General features: G+C 43.0%; 1 protein-coding gene across 1 annotated transcript in view; it reads left to right on the top strand.

The window, feature by feature from the left end:
* The window catches only part of CABLES1 (Cdk5 and Abl enzyme substrate 1), a 75,695-nt gene that overhangs the window by 26,111 nt on the left and 32,536 nt on the right, over positions 1-17,048 (top strand). The window contains 2 exon segments of the mRNA XM_030011956.1: positions 10,443-10,514; positions 12,796-12,888. Coding sequence (XP_029867816.1) covers positions 10,443-10,514; positions 12,796-12,888 — 165 coding nt within the window.

Genomic DNA, 17,048 nt, shown 5'->3' with positions numbered 1-17,048 from the left:
TGCCCTTCGAAGAGGCTGTTTGCAGTAGAGAGTAGGGGAGATGCTTTCTGAGCCTCCGGCCTCTGCTGATTGTGGTGTACACTCTGGGGGGGAAGTATTGATCCCGGGAAAGGCAGTTCCCCAGCCTGCAGATGTAGGCTGCATTTGCAAAGTCAATGAAAAGTTCATTAGGGTGACTGCTGTGTGCTCTCTGTTGTGAAAACAGGCAGGGAGGCTTCTTGGCAAGCTTCTCTAAATATTGGACACTACTGTGCCACCATACCTTAACAGTGAGCAACGATACAGCTACACAACCAAGTGTTACCAGTATTATGAAGATCCCCATAATACTTGCTTACTGGGAGTAGGGAGAAGTGAGGGTTCCTCACAGAGATCTGATCTCTTAATTGTCACCCTCTAAACCATGATTAGTCTGTGTATGTGTACCTGTGATAAGCCGTACCATCGTGTTTGGTTCATAGCTAGTCTTCCACTCTGCAGATCATGCGAACTTCGTGTTCTGAATGGAGTAAACTCATTTCTGAAAACATTTAAATTTTTAATAGAGATCTGTACCAGGAGAGAGCAGCCTGAGGCTGGGAGTGTGCCAATTACGGTATGCCATGCTGAGCAAGGGACCTCAACAGAGAGAGAAGAAAATGATCTAATCCTCTGCTACCACCTATCAACCCAGTGCCCAGTAACGGGAAGATGCCGTGCCCAGGCACAGTGGCTGGGAGGAAGGGAAAGAGGAGGTAGCTTGCTTTTCCAAGAGGAATCATGCTGGTTGGCTCCAGGATCTGTCCCTAGCAAGAAGAGCAGGGAAGAACCAAAGCTCTCTCTTGCGAGCCCCAGGCCCACCAGCTCGCAGGCATGTTAAAGCAGTTCTGCTGGACAGTAAGGACCTTCCTTTACCCTAATATTGGATCTTGTACTGTTTTTGAAACGTCTCTCTGTTATTGCAAATGTGTTTTTAAGTAAAGCATAAGCAAATGCAATATTTTAAGTAAATACATCTTTTTGTACTCAGATGTCTTTGGCATTAAAACTGACTGTGCGTGAACTAACAGGCAAGAAGGCATTAATCCCTGTGGATGTAATAATGTTTAAAATTATGGCACTGGACTGTCTTGCGTTATCACAGGTATCACAGATATCCAAAAGTATACCCAGTACTGGATATCTAAGCTATCCAATATTTGACTTCTCTGAACCATATGAATTGGCTTGGGCTTTAGCAATGCATGGCCAGGGAAAGGAGGGCATTGTCTCCTGGGATTGTTAACAGGATGGTGGGAAAAGTGCCTGATCCAGAGGGAGTTTGTAGCAAATGTGCCCAGAACTAAATCCAAACTATGCACCAATAAACACTCTGATTGCCACCACCTGTGCCAGCATTCATATCTCATGCATGAAATGCCTCATGCTAGCTTTCACTTGTTTGTTTTGGTCTTTATGTCCTGCTCACACAGGGGACTTTCTTTTTTCCGTCAAAAGAACTTTATCCCGGCAATTCACAGTGTCTAGGATACATTTTTTTAGCAATGAGATTTTTTAAGTGCCTGCTCAGATCTCTTCTAAGTCTAATGTTAAGATGTGGGATTGCAGAATATGTTTTCACAGATAGCACATGTGCATCTGGAGGCAAGACAGGGATATGAGGTTGGGCTGCAGGTAACCTAAGAAATACTGCAAATGAAATAGAGGAAAACAAACTGGAAAAGGCAGAGGTTTTAATTGCATAGTTATGTATGCAGGCTAGAATTAAAATCTTTTTTTTTTCAGATGACTTAGTAGTGCATAGATGTGTTTCTGTGTGTTACAATATCTACTGCACATAGCCTCGACTTGTGAGTTTCTTAGTTAAATCCAGAACCTTGGCTGCTCTGAAATACAACATTATGGGATTTGATACTTTAAAAACTGGTCTTGCAGTGTGGCTTACTCAAGTAGCGTCCTCGGTTTAAGTGTTGTTTCTTCATTTCTTTTGTTAGGAATAGATATCCTTAGGATGTGACTTTTAAGGAGCAATGTTGCTTGTGGACAGACCTAAATATTCATCGTTTTACAATGCACAGAGTTTGTCATGCAGAAATGACACATGAAGAATCTGTTAGTTTAATGTTGGTTGGACAAAGGCTATTATGGTATGTGGGTTTTACTGTAGAAAAAGGACATAAAGATGGAGAATTTATATGTTCTTTACAGTGCTGTTGTATCTGCTTTGGCAAGAATCCCTGTTTTCATAGGGACAGATGATTAATCTTGTTGCTTGCTCCTTTGCTAGTTTTGAGTGTCTTTAATTAAGCTGGTGTCCATTGATGTCTTACCATGATAATATGTGTTAGGTTATGAGGAAATGGCTGTTCTGAAAAATATAGCTGTGGCAGTGTTCGGGCATACTCAGAATAAATCACTGCACAGAAACCTTCTGAAAGCTATCACGTTGCTGCAGAGTCAGTAAAGTGAAGACAGTGAATCTGTAAATCATTGGTTACAGATAATAGAGGATGTAGATTTTAGGTGCTTCAGGATCTGTGAGAGCTCTGCTGTCTTTAAATGAATCTTACTGAATTGCAGCTGTAGCTCCTCACTATGGCTTGGGTAGAGCCAACAGTAGGAGGACTGGGTGCAGAGGCAGCTGCCTGCAGAGGGAAGATAGTAGGTTTCAAACAAGATCTGTCTTTGGTGAATTGGGAATCCATCTGGGGAAGGTGAAAATGAAAGGGCCCCCAGAATCAACAACATGTGGTGATTGCTCTTCCATTCTCCCTAGACTCAACCCTGTTTTTTTCCTTCACTAGAGATTTCATATCAGTGCCTAATTTTGAATGCATCTTCTCCCAGAAACATGTCTTCTAGCAAGACTAATAATTAATATATCAAGTTGAATTGTGCAAGATGCTAAAAAACTGCCAAAACCCAGTTCTACCATACCTTCTGTTCTTCAGCACACATGTGTGTGTATACACATTCACACTATACAAATGCTTTGTGAGTGAACAGCTTGCTTCTCAGCAATTCTAGTGTAAGTAAGTCCCCTGTCTCTTCGCAGTGCTGGTACTCCTGATTTTATATTTGATATAACCAGACCCAGATGATCCCTCTGGGACATTGGGATGGAGCCATGCTAGAATTTTGTGGGCCATTTGAAGGATCACGTGTGTAAAGCTACATAATAATTTGTGAACAGAGCATTATGTTGTATTGCCATGCTATGAAAGGTCAGTGGGATACTTCAGTATTGTCACGTTGATTTCCTTCATTCTTACTTCTTTTCTTTTTGTACTCTGTATTTGACATGAGTATGATTTGTACACACAAAAAATCCTACCTTTGGGATGGCAATGTAGGTATTTTTTATGCTGAGATGTTACATGCAGGCAGGCCAGCAGGCAGCCGTTTGAGTGCTGTGTATTTCAAAGCTTCTGCCTTGGGTATTGTGGGTGGCTAAGGCTTGGAGAAGGAGTTGGATGGCAATATAGGTAGGTTACTCAGTGCAGGGGGGACATCGGTTTGGGAGGAGTCTGGCATGGAGGCATGTTCATGCCATAGCCTCATCCCCTTGTTTTCTACCCATCTTCCTTACCCCCGAAAGGTTGATGGAGACTGAGGTGGCATTTGGCGTGGCATTATTCTCCTAATTATCACTAGCCTAAGGTTTGAAGGTCTCTCTCCTTGCAATACGTATCCCAAGAAGAGCAGGTTGTTGGGGGTCCTGCTAGCTCAGGATTTCTGCGTCAGAGACTTTCCTTCACAGCCCACTGCAGAAGGCAGTGGTCTTAAACCATGTTTGCATCCTGCCTGCATGGAGGTGACAGCTAAGTGGAGGTCTCTTGGTATATTCTCTGTGTGTTTGGGTTAGGCTGCTGAATTAACAAAATAACCCATTTCCAGCATGCACCAGATGCTTTTAACTCCCGTTGTGGGCAGCCTTGCCAATATGCTTTACAGCTTGGAAGTCCTAAGTGGAGTTTGATGTCCTTTGCAGAGAATGGCTCTGCTGCGTAATTATGATAGCACACAATTAAATACTGCTTTATATCTGTTTGGGTAGCTCCTGGTTACTCTGTTTCCCTTAATAATTTTTAATAGTCTCAGGGTTTGTTTTTCCTGTGTTTGTTTTCCTGTGATATTGGCAAAAGATAGGAAGAAAATGAGCTGGGACATAGGAATCCCAGTAAAAACTTCAGAGGGAGGGCAAGAGGTGACTCATTAGCCGGTCTTTCATCCGGGTTCATGCTGGGTCATGGAGTCAGGGGTCAGGAAGTGAATGGGGATTCGTATGCAGCTGATGTCTTGTATAATATTTCAGAAGAGTGTATTAACTGATGACAGCCTAGCCTGGGAGTTTGGGCAGAGGCGTTCAGCCAGCAGGCTGAGAAGGAGTTGGAGAGAAGTGGCTCTTGGGTTTCCCCAGGGTGACGAAGGGGCCGGGGCTGCCAGGGACAGGGCATTGCTGGTGTCTGGCAGCTCTCTGCTGACGACCTGGTCCCCTGGCCCAGGAGAGAGCCGGCAGCTGCGATTCTGTTCATACTCGGATCCTAACTCCAAAGGAGTTAGGGAGGAAAATGGTAAATGTACCTTATTCGAAACTCAGAGCTGCTTGGAAGATATGTTTGTGGCCAGCATGTGCTGAAGGAGCTAAAACACTGAGCAGCTGGGGTTGGTTGTGGACTATAGGCCAGAACTGTGTTTATATCTATATACATTTACTTGTAATATGTAATATATATTTACTTGTAGTTTTGTTGGGGTTTTTTTCCCCCCATTCTAGCACCTAGAAGGCTGATCTTAGATCTCATTGAATACTCTCCTTGTTTTCCTTTTATTGGTCAAGCCATTTTGGTGCTGGAGGGAACATTATGAAGCACAATGAAAAAACAGCCCTAGGGTTGCTGTTCCCATAGAGGTTGGATCAAGGTGATGCTCTGCCTGGTTTGACTTACGGGAGCTGCACATCCAGAGCATGTTTTGGTAACTCCCCAGGGAGTGTTTGCAAAGGGCTAGGTTGGCTTTTGGGCAATAGTAGGTTGGCTTTTGGGCAAGAGCTTCTCTTTTGAGTCCAGAGCTGGCACCTTTCAGAAGGGTGGGTGGATGGCAGAGGGAAACCCTCCACTTACACCTCTAGGCAGGCCCTGAGGTATCCTTACGGGTATCCTGATCTCATTCCCCATTGCTGCAAGTTTTATAATGACTTTCTTTCCACTCCCTTTGTGTACATATCTAGGGTCGTCATCCTGTGCGTAGGACATGTCTTTTGTGATGAAGGCACAGTGAAAATAAGGAATTCAGCATTTTCCAAGTGCCAAGCAGTCTTGTGCTTTTCTGATTCTCCCAAGCCACAATATTAGGAACGCGGTTGTGACCAGAAGGTAATAGCCCTCATGTTTCTGCCCCGTGGCTCTTGTTTGTGCACGTCCATTTTCCCTGGCCACCTGAAGGGAGGGGGTGACCCAGTGGGTGTGTGAACTATCCACAGTCTTCAGCTGCTGAAAAGTCTTTGCCCTCCCAAGTTCTCCCATCAATGCTAACGCAGTCGGCAGATGTTTGGATAATTAGCACTCATGTGTCCCATCATCACTGCATCTCTGAAGGGATTCAGTTCTCCCAGACAAAGTGGAGAAGCTTGTCCTGAGGGGTGCTTTTGTTCTGGGAGCCAGCGGCACCCACGCTACTGGCTTCAGCCATTGTAGGTTTGTAATCTTAACAGAAGGAGGGGGGATCTACACCCACAACTTTCACAAAAATTAGGCGTATTTAAAATGCAGCTTTTTCTTCCTGGTTTTGTAGCTGTGCTAGAAAGTCATTACACATGGATTTATTTTTCCTTATCTCTTGGATTATCATCGGCTTCCTTCCTTCCTTCCTGGATGAATTTATCCAGTGTTCTGATTGCAGCTCCATTTTTTTATCATCTCTTGTCTAGGGAGCTTAAGATTTTGTATGTTTAACATAATTGAGCTGAGTATTTTGCAGCAATTGACAGCGAAGATAATTTTCCACTGATTGATGGGTTGGTTACGGTGAATCTTTTTGCAGTCCACTCACTGGCTGTTTGCTGTTTTGGTCACAGACCTGCTTTATTTTATTTGTCCTTGTATTTTATTTCTTTTTTTGTCCTTGTATGTTATTCCATTTTTGCAACTGAGCCACATATTAATCTGACTTTAGAGAGGGGAAATGGAGACAACATTTTAGGTTTTAAGAAACTTCCTACCGAGATTCAGACAGCTGGTCAAAGATAAATCCAGTATGCAAACAGGGTCATGTATATCTTAGAAAACAACCATTTAAAATACCAGGGCATCAAATGTATCTTTAGTCTCTTTGGACTGGGCTTGGAGTTTGATTGTAGGGTATTGGTTATTTCTAGGCTTATGCAACAATTGCACAGGGAACAGGGAGGAAACAGGAAAAAAAAATTTTAGATAGGTGTTTAAGGGAAAGTGGTATTACATGATTTTAAAACAAAAAAACCCTGTAAGTTGCATGAGACTGTGACTGACAATGTCCTACAGGGGCTGATGGTTAGAACTAGGAGGTTGTCATCTTTCCAGAGCTAAACTGCTTTCTTCTGTGTGCATGAGGGTGCGGAGAGAGAGGGGTGAGTTTGGTATAGCCAGGATGTGGTAGTTAAACTAGGAGGAATTTTTTTAAGGCTTTCCGTGAACTAGGAGAAATTAACATTTTTACTGAAACATCTTTAATTTTGTTATTAAGGGCAATTGTATTGTAGTGTGTTAGCTGGCTGACATTTACTTTGCGCAAGTTTTAAAGCATTTTATATCAAAAATGCATCTGCCTAAAGACTTATCCCAAAGCCTGAATCCTGTATGAGTCACATAGTGCTATTTTGTTTTGGTCTGTGTATAGATACCCTTCCTTAACAATAGAAGGCTTTTCCCCTAATTATTATTGAAATAGGACATTTTTTTATTATAAAATAGGTATCAACACTGCTGTACATCAGAATGATGGTGATGTGTGATTTAAACCAGTTTGGGTTATTTCAGTGCAAGTGTCTACATATACCAGCTGCTATAGCATGTTAATCAATTTTTGAGAAATAACCTTTTAGAAGTTGTATAGACAAGCCCTGACTGCTTGCCTGAAGAAAGAAAGATGATAAATTAATTTAAATATTAAACACCAGTTGAGGCAATTAATTTTTAATGAAGACAATGAAAAACTGGTTTTGCTTGTATTCCCTGGAACACCCTTTCAAAAGCTTTGCTTTTCTGAAATTGGTTTTTTTCCTATGTGTGTGGCACAGGATGTGACTTGATTCACAGCAGGTAGGTTCATTAACTGGCATTTCTGGTATAATATCCAGCTGTGGAAAGTTTATAAAATATTGGTATTTCGGTCATCTTAATTAGGCCTCGAAATAAAGATTTAAGATAAAGTGGAAAAATTGCACATACTTCATTGCAGCTGAGCTTCTTCAGTGAAAAGAGGGTGCAATTCCTGGGCAGTATGAACGGATTTCAGCAGAGTTGCTGCAAATCTGCCTCACTGGTGCTCCTGTGATTGTGGAGGGAGGGAGCTGAACCAATTAAAACTAATGATTTTGGGGAGAGGTGAAAGATGTAGTATTTTTCAGCTGGGTGGGTGCTGGACTGGATATCCTCGCTCTCACTGCTACCGATGCCAGTACAGGGAGCGGATTAGGTTGGGGCAGCCCCCTTTTATATCACTGCAGGCTTTTGCGTGACTCATGCTTCTTCATTGCTGGTTATTTTGGGGGGCGTTTATCTGCTTGCTTCCTTCCTTCCTTCCTGGATGAATTTATCCAGAGTCGTGCTTATGTTCACACTAGTTGAGAGGGAGCTCAGGTATCAGTGCTCCTCTCCCAAGCTTGGGTGAGCAGAGAGCTTCCCCCCCTTCTTTGTACAGACTCACTTACCATGTTAGGTCCCCAAAATACTGCAGAATCACTATTGGTGAAAATCAGTGTGAGCTCTTTTGTGCCAAGAGGGGTAGCAGCAATTCTCATCCTACCTGTGTAGCATTTGAGGTTAGCAAGCAAAAACCAGAAGGCAGCATCCCTGATGCTGGGTTTACGAAGTTGTGACCAGCAAGGGAAGCCAGAGGAATCTGAACAGTCAGCAGACAACTGGATGACCAGCGTTTAAAGCTGCCCTGGAGCTGATGAAATGCAGTCGCCTGTGTTTCTGCCAACCAATGCATTTGCCTTAATAACAGATGCAAATGTAGAATCTTCAAACCCATCTCCACCAAGCCGTTGGCAGTGAAGTTGAGGATGATGCATAACTTTGGGCGAGGAGAGACTTGGGGGAGGGTTGCAGTGGTGGCTGGAATATGCATCTGGTGTTGTACAAGCACCTTACTGCATCTAACAGGCATCTAGGGGAAACACTGTGTGACTAGTTTGACAAATTTAATACACAGAAGCTGGCAAGGTTGTACTCTTGTTTATCTCTCCTTGACTAACAAAACACAAAGTATACTTTTGGTGTTGTAACACCACAAGATGGGAGGGTACCATCATTTAAGTGTGTTAGTAAGCTAATGATGTATAAAGAGGTATTAAAAAGCAAGAGCTATCGTCTGCTACATCAGTGGTCCTGGTAGTTGAAACTTCCAACTTTTGTTTATGGACCAATGTAACTGAAAATGGAGGCAGAGCTCCTCCTGATCTGAATTTCTCCCTGTAAGAGCATCTCTGTGTCCTCTGCCTGGATGGAGCTGAGGGAGCACCTATGGGCACCGGAGACAGATGTTTGGTCTCTTCTTCCCTGAGTACAGCAGCAAGTTCAGCACACCCTGAAATGCAGACTTTGTTTTTTCTTAGCATTTTGAAGGTGTATTCTGTCTTGCACCAGATCGTCTACATTTCTAGTTTAGACAAAGCCTGAGGGGATTTAGGTTTGCATATTTTCCTAAGAGGATTACACCTCACACTTAGTTGCTCTATAAATTGTTTGAGGGTTTTTTTTATGATTTTCTAAGTACACGAAAAGCCACATACATATTCAAACTGTCCTGAAATGTGTTGTCAGGGTGTTAGTGATAGAAATCTGGTGTTTGAACTAGTAGTAAACTGAATCACTGAACCTCAGGGTTATTTTGAACTGAAAAACATTTTGGTAATCAGATTTGCAGCACGGCTGCAGGAACAGTTGTAGCAGCACAACTGGAGGGGCTAGCAAATTGCAAGAAGGATTAGAAACTGCTTACACTGGCATCAGAGAAAACAATTTATTGTGAACATACAGCCCAGGAATAAATTAATGAGCACCCTTCCAAGCACAGTGGTGCTCGTAACGCACTGAGATTCTGGAAACTCTTTACTTGCAGAGTAAGGGAGTAAGACAGCTCAGTGGGAAGGGTATTAAGGTAATTGGGGGAAAAAATACTGGTAGTCTATGAGGACTTTTGTCATTTAAGTTCATTCTCATAAAATCACTGGCAAGATACTGTACACCTCAGCAATGGCCCCTAGGAGCGATGGGCGCTGACATTCCTTGTGCTAGCCGGGTGCTGCGGCATGACACGGCACCTTCGCTCTGCTGGCTGTTGCTGCAACGGGGTCGTTTTGATGATTGCTAGCTTAATTTTTCATTATGTGCCTGTGGGTGGGCTGTATCTTATGCATTTATTTTTTGTATTTACAGTGTTTTTTGGAGGGCTGGAGGCGGCTCCTCATTTTGGGCTGCCATCAGGGTGTTTGGAGGCTGTGCAGCAGCAATTGCTGCTAAAAACAAGCCTGTACTGGGACATCTTCCCTGCCCACTAGAACAGTCAGAAAACTGGAAATGCTAAGATTTCCTTACTTCATTTCACTGAAGGTGAATGAGGGATCTGACTCAGCTGTAGAAAACTGGTTTAAAACAGGACTAAACTCATCTGTGCTGCTCACAGGGATGGTCAGAGCTCCCTTTTAAACTGCTGTTTTGTGCCCAGTGCTGATGGCTCCATCATCTTTCATCTCTCTTCAGTCAGTCCTCTCAGGAGTGATGAGATGGACATCACTGAGAAACAAGTGGCATTTATTTGGTAAAAAGGGCAAGGAGCAAAGAGAAGTGTCCCTGCTGGCAGTGTGAACGACAGGCAGTCTCTGTGGATCTATTCCTGCATTATTTTATCAAAAAGCGGTACTTGTAGCATTGCAAGCTATAACACAGCAAATGCGGGACTGGTGTTAGGTGGGTGTTAAACCCTTGAAGGAAGGAAAACCTGAAAGCACAAACTGAGGAGGAGCTGTTGGGAAGTTTCAGCTTCTGTTTTGCTATAGAAGCTTTTATGGAGTAAGTTTGCTTCTGGTTGGGATCAAATTGATTTAGCAAGGTAAGCAGAACAGAACAAAATTGATTAATATCCAAAGGTACAGTTCAGCTAGTGGACTGCAGTTTGTAAGCTTTACCAAGTAACAGCTCTGAGGACTTTCTCATGCCCTCTAACCCACGGTGATCTTTTGTGTTCTGTTTTCTCTGCAGACGTCGGCTGATCTCCCAGCGATCTTCTCTGGAGACTCTGGAGGACATTGAGGAAAATGCCCCACTGCGGAGGTCATTTTATTTACTCTCTCTCTGGTTACTTTTCTGTAAGGCACATGCATGGACAGACTTGCTGTCCCTGCACATGTTGGAAAGTAGCTGGGAGTTCACATTAAGATGGTCTTCACAGTGGGTAAAGTGAAACCTCACACACCCTGCAAGGTGGTAGGTGACATGAATTACGTGTTCCCTGGCTTTAGGTTATTAAATAAAGAGGCAGTATTTAAATAAAATGTCAGGAAATAAAAAGCCAGATTCGATTAATAGAGAGGTTTAGTTGTCACTAACAGGAATGACTAGCCTCTAACATAGTACCTTTAAAAAGTAAGTACAGCTGGTTTAATAAAGTAAGCTTTTGAAGGCTAGTATTTTTAGTATTCTTATTTTTTATGGATTTCTATCATTTGTTCTCTGAGCACAAGCAATCTTATTTCGGTAACCAGTGTTACTGTCTTTCTTTGTTGGCTGGTAGGTTTGTGACTGCTACCTCACTAATAAATATGTCCCCATCCTTGTTATATCAGCAGCTTCAGTGTGGTTTTATTTCTGCATCCAAGAGGCCACGGCTTCTCTGGGGACCGCAGTAATTAGTCACTAGTCAGTCCTCTGGGGTGATGGAAAATGGAGCAACTGCTTAACAGTTCAGAAACAGGCTGATCAGTAATCTGACCAGTGTGTGGTATGCTTCCAGGTCAGCTGTTTGGCAAGGCAGGAGCTTAATTTTGAATGTCTCTTTATCTTGGCACCTGTAGGTCATCTGGTTTATATTGATGTTTAGCCTATAGCCTTGTTTATCCACATGCAGATGGGCTGTCTCTCCCCACCTCGAAGCAAAGACTTAATAGCAGAGGCTGTACCAACTGGCCTATTACCAAGGCTTGATTATTTTTACCAAGCTTACTGTTGAACACTTACCAACATTTTATGAAGCGTTCTCATAAATAATTCAAACACGTATAATTGGCAAAAGATATAAACAAAGTATGGTTTGCAAGGCAGTATTTTTACTTGCTAATTTGCAGAATTAGTGGTAGAACCTCTCTCTTGGTGGTATTTTCCCATGAAGACGCTAACAAGGCTAATTGCAACCAGAGGGTGAGGGAATCTCAAGGATTTTAGTAACAGGAGGAAGGCAGAAGTGGCAAAGTGATGGGGTCCCCCACTTGGGGTCTGCCCATGCAGTGTGATGGTGTTTGGGTACAGCAATGGGGACTGGCAGTCCCTGGTGTCTTGGGACTGGTGGTCTGTGGTTTCAGTCCAACAAAAGGACCTCTTGGGGTTGGGAAGCTGCTGAACTCTGCCTATGCATAGGAGACGATGGGAAAAATAGGTTAGGGAGCCTCAACACAGAGGGACTGTGCTGGTTCCGTGTGCCGGCAGAGGATGCTTGTCCCTTAGCTCCCACGGAGGATGCAGCGGCTGCGGTCTGGCAGCCCTGGCCACGCAGCGAGCGCAGGAGTTATCTCCGGTGCCTGCGCGTCATGCCATGCCTTGCAACAAAACAGCACTGAGATGAAACAGAAAAAGCTTTCACACGCGTTGTGGTTTCAGCTGATTAAAAAGAACAAGGCTGGAGGGGGGCGGATATTGCTGTTTGTCTCATCTCTCCTCCCTCTGGCAATTTCTTTCTCTAACCGCAATTTTAAAAGTGCGTTCAGATGTAAAATAGATTTAAGGATTAATGTATTGAAGAAAGATTTTTTTTTTTTTCCTGAGGTAATTTATTTTCTTTTCAGTTGTTTTGTATGCTGTCAGGAATGTGAAAAGTGATATGTAGAGTTAAAAGCAAATAGGAATTATCCTTGCAAATGAGAGATTTTAAATCTTTCTAAAATTAAAACAAGAAAGAACTTTCCTCAATAGCTCTTTTATCAATAGCTGAGGAGGATACAGAAGTGTGGGTGTTGGTGTGAGGGGGAAAATTGCATATTTACCAGGTTTTGTTTTAGTTTAATTTTCTTTTTTCTTCTGAAAGCTTGGGCTAAGCTGTCACAGCAGATTACAGGAAGTTTTATTTTGCTCAGATTTTTTTTTATTATATGGTTTTTTTGCATGAAGGGAGGCGTGGTGGTGCCTTTTCTTATTACTTTAAATAATTTTTTTTATTTGAGCTGTCGCATTTCCAGACTTATTGTCTTTATTGTTCTTGCTGATTCCTAACACAGGGTGACTTGAATCATTTGTCTCGTCTTTCCTTCCTGCCTTTGTGTAGACTTCTTGGCCGTACAGCTGGGAACTGAGTACTTTCATTTTTTTTCTCCCACGCCTCACCCGCAACCAATTTATTTTTCAGATGTCGGACGCTCTCAGGATCACCCAGACCAAAGAACTTTAAGAAGGTTCATTTTATCAAGAACATGCGGCAACACGATACCAGAAACGGCAGGTACTGTGTTTCCAAATGCTGCTTCTGCAAAGGCAATCCATGGGGCGCGGGGGAAAGGGCAGGGTCAGCATCCTCGTGCAAGAGCGCAGCATGCCATTGCCACTTACCACAAACATAGTAATGGCCTTTAAAGTAGTCTGTGAAGGTGGAAGCTGCAACGTACACTCCTTCCTCGGGTGAAGTATGAGTCAATGGAAATGCTAGCCCATGGATTTTTAAGACCTGTGTCTCCATAATACAAATAACTTGCGTAAAATGAAAATCAGTTGGAGTAAACTAGGCATAATCTGGTTGCATTTCTTCAACGGTAGTGCGGGGTGCTAAGTGTGAGAGGGGCGCGTGGCCAAACCTGCCTGGAGCAAGTTTAGCAATGGCTGAATGACATCCTAAGATCTATTAGTGGGTGTAAGGGTAGCCATCCAGCTAGCTGGGTTGTCAGGGCTGCCTGTGGCGGGAGGCTTATCGGACAAGTGACTCAAGAAAACAGCTTCAGGGAAAGGTGTTAAGATTATCCTGAGTCTTACAAGATAAATTATAAACATGACAGATCCCAGTCACGCCATTGTGTCCTCCTGGATGCAAAGTGCTGGTTGGTAAATGCACAGCGGGGGGTGTTTGTGGCAAGGTGAGGAGTGGGATCCCTGTTTTCAGGGCAGATGCAGGCAGAGGGGCTCCCGGGGGGTGTGTGAGGAGTGCAGCTGCAGCCCGGATTGCAGCCATAGGCACTGGTGGGACCTATACAGCAGCAGTCAGCAGGGACTTCTCTTACTGCAAAGGCACGGTGCCTGTCGTTGTGTTCCCACCAGCAAAATAGGTTCTTTATTGCAGTGTCACCCAGCTCAGAAGTGAAACTAGCTCCTATCTGCTTATAAAGAAGGTAGACAAACCTGCCCTCTCTGTTTTTTTTCCTGAGACAATTTCCCCATGTGCCTCATGACTTTATTCTTGAGTTTTCAGGTTTTAAATAGACTACCTGAACAGGTTGCATATAGACTAAACCATCCCACTGAGAGTTGACCTTTGAACATACCTGTTCTCATACAACTGCTGTGGGCGAGAACCACATACGTTCCTGTGGACTAATTTGTGTACGTAGCCTGTGGTTTCCATCAGACATGGAACCAGGTCAACAGAAATTCTGACATTACATTGAACCACAGGTTTTATGAATTGAATTCTAGTGGGCGTTACTTGGCTCGAGCAAAATTTTCCTCGCATTTATTCTCACATGTACAATTAAATGAAGTGAAGGGTAGTAATCAACATAAATATTGCAGAAGCTGGCTCTGAGAGACGACAGCTTTTTAGAAACAGCTTTTGTAGCAAACAGATGCATGCAGAACTGTTGACTTAACTATTGTCTGACTAGCAGCTGATTATTGTCTTTACAACAAATACATGTGGAATCAAATGCTGAAAAGCAGCCCTCTAATTTTAGTCTGTTTTGTGCAGAAATAGATGTATGCTCTGGGAATTTCTTACAGCAAAAAATACTTATTCATAAGGTATATGCAAATTCCACAGAGAACGAGTAATTTCTGAGATGTGTATAAAATACATGCATAAACTTGATAGAAATATTACCTGCGAAAAAAAGATTAAATATTTGATTTGTAAACTCTTTTCTCCATCTTTTGCAAAAAAGTATTTGTAGGGTATGTGCAGCATTTTATCTTAATTCATAGATCAGTCATTATGCCTGATAATATAACTGAATATTTTTCTTGCTAAGAAAACAGTGAGTAAGCTTCTGCTATTCAACTGGCTTATCTTTGTCAGCAGACACAGTTTTCCAGAACATTTCCATAATCATAATAAAAATCTCTTTATCTAGAATACAGGTACAATAAGGATAAGACACACAGTTTTGGAAATGCTTTTTGTCCTATGGATAAAGAGCCACAGCGATAGATAAAATAAAATGCAAAGTCAACACTTTGTGTCGCCCCTAAGGCCAGCTAAGTCTAGCCGTAAGTAATCTGAGCACATACCCTGGTTTTCTGAGGGTTCTAGATGCTGTTGCAGTCACTGAAGTTAATAGGCATTCTGGATGAAAAGGACCTCAGGAAAGTCAGGTGAATCTGCTTTATGAGTTCATCCTAAAATAACAGAGTTTCTGAGTACCTTAAGACCTCTAAAGCAGGTGTCCTCTCTGGTTCCCTGTGACATGTAGGAGCACAGGTATTGCAATGGATAGAAAACCCTCCTGGGGCTCCTTCCCATGCTCCGGACCTCATCCCCAGCAGCTCGTGCATGGTCGTGCAGGACACAGGTGCTGAGCCGAGCTGGAGTCAGGCTCTCTGAGCTCTCTCCGAAACCCCTGACCTTTCTGTCGCAGCATGACAGCCTTTCACTTAGCTTGAGGAACCCAGCTTTGAAAACATCTATACAGAATATATTTTTGAGTGGTGAATTCGATAGCTGGGCTTTAAAATAGCTAGCGCTTTCAGCAATTGTTTCACTGGCTTTTGACTGTGAGTGTCACAGCAAAGAAAGCTGCAGTGTGGATGATAGCCTAGGGCTCCTTTCTCTGGTAGCTGCCCTTATTTGCTGCTCTCAACCTGTAAAGTGACGTGTCCTTGTCCTGTGGCACTGAGAGCTCTCAGCCCCGGGGATGGCACACACTGAGTGACAATGCTCTGGGTCCAGCCTTCGGCAGTCCAGTGGCAAGGCAGGACCGGCTGTGGTTAAAATAAGAGTTCAGCTATTTAGCACAGAGGAAAACCACCCATACACAGACTGGAGCTTATCAGCTAGTCCTTGTAAAGCTTCCTGTTGATGGTTCTGTGCACTGGTTAAACCGGTTTCTTCGGATTTGTAGGATGTGGCTTATTAAAGGAGCTGGAAAATTAGGTTTCCTAGACTGTATTGTCAAAGCAGTCTTGTAAAACAGCACAAAATAAATACTCCCGTTAAAAGACAAAAACAAGTCAACCCTAACATACAAATTCACACGGGTAGCTACCAGCGTGTGGTTTCACCCACTTTGCTCAACAGGTTTATTGGTGGTATCTTCCATAAACTGTGAAGCAGAAGATTTCCTATCTAGCAGAAACAGGCCACCGAAACAGCAGCCTGAGCCAGCCAAACAAACAATTCATGGTGAGAATGGGACAAGAACATTTCTGGAGTCATCCTATATAGCAGATATAAAAGTAGTAAAACAGTGCTCCTCTCCCACCCCCATGCCATCGCTTTCTCAATTTTTTTGTTAGTATACAGATCTAAGCTAAGGCCAAACACCACCCATAGGCTATGAAAGGTCTCTTTTGCTGCCCTTTTAATTGTGGAAATGCACACACATGCACTCTTAAGAGGTTGGCTATTTGCAGCATCCTCACAGTTCATAATTACTCTTGGCCACCTTCCAATAGCCCCAGTTTGAACGTGGGAGACTCCAAAATGACGGCTGCTTCCCAGACAGCATCCATGGTTTGTGTGTTCACCTTTACGTGCAGGGCATCAAAGCCCTGGTAGTCAAACACCATCAGTCAGGTATGAGAAAAGAGGCTTCAGTATTCCGCATGTGTATGGTACATATGATGTATATCACATTGCCTGATGGCAGCCTTTTGGTGCAACACAATCAAACCTAGAGAGACACTAAAGTAAAGAGAGATTATTCTTCTTCAAGTCAAGTGAATTACTGATTCTGTTGAGAGCCTTATGCTCAGTAAGTTTTTGTAGTTTCATAGCATACACCTCATTAAAGAAATTGGAAGATTAGCTTTTACAGTCTCAGACAGTTGCACATTGTCAGAGCTCTCTTGCAAAATAATGGTTGCTCTGAACCATAGTAATTAGCACAACTTCTTGGTGAAATGTGAGAATTAGAGAGTGAAAACCTTTTCATGAAGAAATTTTAAACATGTCTAGGTGGCCCAATGGCAATCAGGGCATGTAAACCCACTTTGACTCAAACTGCTGATGTCGGAGATAGCTCATTCAGAGCTGCGCAGGTTTGTAGATGTCCTTTGTTGAAGGGTTGAAATCCAGGAAAATGTTTTTCTCCCTGTCCTGCTTTCAGCTGGGATAGAGTTAATTTTCTTTCTAGTAGCTGGTATAGTGCTATGTTTTGGGTTCAGTATGAGAAGAATGTTGATAACACACTGATGTTTTCAGTTGTTGCTAAGTAGTGTTTATGCTAAGTCAAGGATTTT

Source organism: Aquila chrysaetos, chromosome 4 (assembly GCF_900496995.4).
Source record: "Aquila chrysaetos chrysaetos chromosome 4, bAquChr1.4, whole genome shotgun sequence".
NCBI lineage: Eukaryota > Metazoa > Chordata > Aves > Accipitriformes > Accipitridae > Aquila > Aquila chrysaetos.
Note: the sequence above shows the minus strand (reverse complement) of the source record. Positions and strands in the feature narration are given on the sequence as shown.